At 43.2% G+C, this 3,443-nt stretch overlaps 1 protein-coding gene across 1 annotated transcript; it reads left to right on the top strand.

The window, feature by feature from the left end:
- Nucleotides 1-1,152: 1,152 nt before the first annotated feature.
- On the top strand, nt 1,153-3,438 carry LOC103523922 (transmembrane 9 superfamily member 3; the record flags this gene model as incomplete). Its single annotated transcript, XM_008488928.2, has 5 exons — nt 1,153-1,489; nt 1,974-2,190; nt 2,489-2,635; nt 2,979-3,062; nt 3,420-3,438. Coding segments are annotated over exons 1-5 (789 nt in total), but the record flags the coding sequence as incomplete, so codon positions are not given.
- Nucleotides 3,439-3,443: the final 5 nt, after the last annotated feature.

Below are 3,443 nucleotides of genomic sequence, written 5' to 3'. Positions count from 1 at the left end.
GGCGCGCAAAAATAAAGCATCGCTAACTTTGTTGACCGATGTAACCTGGCGAACACCAGACACAGCATCGTACGGATGTAGGCATCATACGGAAGTAGTAACTCCCGCTCTTTCTCGGTGGTATAGGAGGTAAAATCCACGACCCAGGGTTGTGTGCTCTTTGGTCTTTCATGGGCAGCTTTATACGTTAGCTTTTTGGTCATGGTATAAAACAGCTACCCACCCTAAGGCTTGGGCCCTGAAGAGTACCGTCGTTCGCGCTGGAACCGGGTGGCACGACACCCACTTTAAACAAGAATGGACGAAACTTACGAGCATAAAGAAGATTGGCGGGGTTTTAGATCAAAATCGATTCGACGCCACACTCCATATGCATCCGCTAAATTCAGCTGTCATGCCGACGTACTCTTCCAACTGTTCAATCACAAAAGTATTATGTCATGACTCTAAAGTGTCCTGGTGTACACTAATCAGAGCGATCGCAATGGAGCCACATTCTATAGGTGTTATCGTTTGCATAATTGTGACTCGTCATTGGCAGAATAACATAGACATGGTTAAGTCCCGGCTCTTTGTCGTACCCCATCCCCTCACCCCTCTTTTGTTAGGGGCACTTTGGACAAAGGTAGTTATAAGCAAGGAAAGCACACATCTTTAAAAAACAAAAAAAAAAAAAAAAAAATAGAAGTGAGAGCTAAAAGCTCAATGCTCTCCTCTCCTCCATTCTGTTTTTAGTAAGGTTGGAGGGTAGCGTGCCTGTTTGGTGAGCGCTGGGTCTTAGGTTCGATTCCCGCTCTTGCCTAACTTTATGCTAACAAGATGAATTTCCTTCTCGGAATAGCTGGTTTTGTCATATTTTGCCCTCTTTCTCTGTTTGATTCCGGGACGATAAGACCTCCATAGTGTAACAGTTCCCTCTATCAAACCTCTTCCCTCTACCTCAGTACTTAGCACTGTGGGTTTTGAATCTGGAGGTTCATGGTTTGAGTGCAAGTCAAGTCATGAAATTTGTGTTATGCTCAACACAAGCAGTTATGCTCAACATATTTTTATTCTTTAAGATGAGTGTTTCACCGCCGTTTTTATATCGTAGCAATGAAACAACTGCTACATTAGACGCGTGGTCTCTTTCGTAGCATGCTCATCCCGTAGTATGCCTCTCATCGGATGTTCGATAACAGACACAATACTTCCCATTCCTTTTCAAAATTGCCTCTTCCCTCTACCTTATTACTTAGATTATTGTACTGTTCATTTCTTTCCTCCCTCAGGCGTGGTTCACTACTAAGCACGGCCATATTCGTGTACGCCCTGACCTCGCCTGTGAACGGGTATGCCGGTGGCGCCCTCTACTCTCGTCTGGGAGGCCGGGCCTGGATTCGACACTGCCTCCTGTCTGCGTGTCTAGTGCCGGTCCTGGTCTGCGCTACGGCACTGGTCGTCAACTTCATCGCCATGTATTACCATGCGAGTCGCGCCATACCCTTCGGTGAGTTTTACCATTCAAAGCGAAAGAATTAGGTACTGCCTCTCTTGGTAGAATTAAGGTGAAATCTTCCAATACTTGGCAAACTAATTTTATTTAAGAATCTTTAAATCCTTTTGTACCGAGAAGAAGAAGAAGAAGAAGAAGAAGAAGAAGAAGAAGAAGAAGAAGAAGGAGGAGGAGAGGAAGACTTTTCCTCCTCCTCCTCCCCCTCTTTTTCTTCTTCTTCTTCTTCTTCCTCTTCCTCCTACTCCTCTTCTGCCTTCCTTCTCTCTTCGATTTCGGGACGATAAGACCTTAGCGGTTACAGTTCCCTCTATCAAACCTTTTTTTTTTAATCACCCTTTTGTAGTTACTTTTTACTTCTTCGCCGTTTTGACTTCAGATTAGTACTTTCCACAATAATAATTACCCTTCATTCATAATTTTTACCCTATTGAATATTATTATGCTCTCTTAAGTATTAAATATGCCATACATTCACCAGGTACGATGGTTGCCGTGGCATGTATCTGTCTCTTCATCATTCTACCGTTAACCCTGGTGGGCGCAGTCCTGGGACGTAACCTGTCGGGTCAGCAGGATAACCCATGCAGGGTTAACGCGGTACCTCGTCCCATTCCGGAGAAGAAATGGTTTATGGAGCCGCTGGTCATTATTCTCCTCGGAGGAATTCTGCCGTTTGGATCCATCTTTATTGAAATGTAAGTGACAGTGCCTATTGAATACCTACAAAATTCTTTTTCTTCGCCTTTTTCTGTGTTCAGACGGGGTCGGCGTTTTTCGTCAGTCCTCTATCAGCCTAAGGGTGATCGCTTTTGGTCTGAAAATTTATTTTGGCTACAAATTTTACGAGTGGATGCCCTTCGCGCTTAACCTTTGCTAATTCTTTAGCAAGGGAAATTTCAGGCTGGTATACTCCCTAGGTAACGTCCTCCAGCGAGACTTTTGAAGTTATACAGTGATTTTTTTTTTTAAACTTATTTTGTCCATCACTATCAGGTACTTCATCTTCACCTCATTCTGGGCGTACAAGATCTACTACGTGTATGGATTCATGTTGCTTGTGTTCCTCATTCTGATGATAGTCACTGTATGCGTCACCATAGTTTGCACCTACTTCTTACTCAACGCTGAAGACTACAGATGGTAAGGAGTTTTGGATATTTACAGACATCGACTTCTACAGTCGACTGAATTCGATTGACATTGACTGAAACCCATATTGGTGCGTCCACACTACAGTCGACCGAAGAAGATCGATAATTCGGTATAAACTATGGAATGGAAGATAAATCACTAGGCGAGGTTAACGCCCGAGACGTTCTCTACCACCTAACCCTTGGAAGTTCATTATTACCTGGTGGAATTCTCAAATACACGATAATATTCCACGTCTCGACAGGGATGGAACTCGCGCCCTCCTGTTTACTAGCCAAGCGCCTTGACCATTGCACCACCTATTTTTATTATTATGTTTTAATTTTTTCAGGCAATGGACCAGTTTCCTGGCGGCATATTCCACCTCATTCTATGTGTACATGTACTCCTTCTACTATTTCTTCTTCAAAACCAAGTAAGTCCATCAAATAGACCTTTCTTATTACTATTATTTGATGTCTACTAACGAACACGGAAAGTAATGAGAAATGTAGGTAAAACTACTTAACTACCTAAGGTTTGTACAAAATTATTGCGAGGGGCCATTGTTGGAGCTAGCCCTGGGCACGGTAGGACTGTAATCCGCAGTTCTGCAAATGCTCTTGTGATTCAATTATTTTATGTTGCTTCTAGGATTCGAACCACAGTCTCCTCGGTCCTCCTTCTGTCTTCAATTTCGAGACGGCAAGACCTCAGCAGTTACAGTTCCCTGTATCAAATCTCTTCGATAAAAAATTCCTTGTATTAACTTTTTTTTTCTCTGTTTTCACAGAATGTACGGGCTATTCCAGACCAC

Source organism: Diaphorina citri, unplaced genomic scaffold (assembly GCF_000475195.1).
Source record: "Diaphorina citri unplaced genomic scaffold, Diaci psyllid genome assembly version 1.1 scaffold56596, whole genome shotgun sequence".
Classification (NCBI taxonomy): Eukaryota; Metazoa; Arthropoda; class Insecta; order Hemiptera; family Psyllidae; genus Diaphorina; species Diaphorina citri.
Note: the sequence above shows the minus strand (reverse complement) of the source record. Positions and strands in the feature narration are given on the sequence as shown.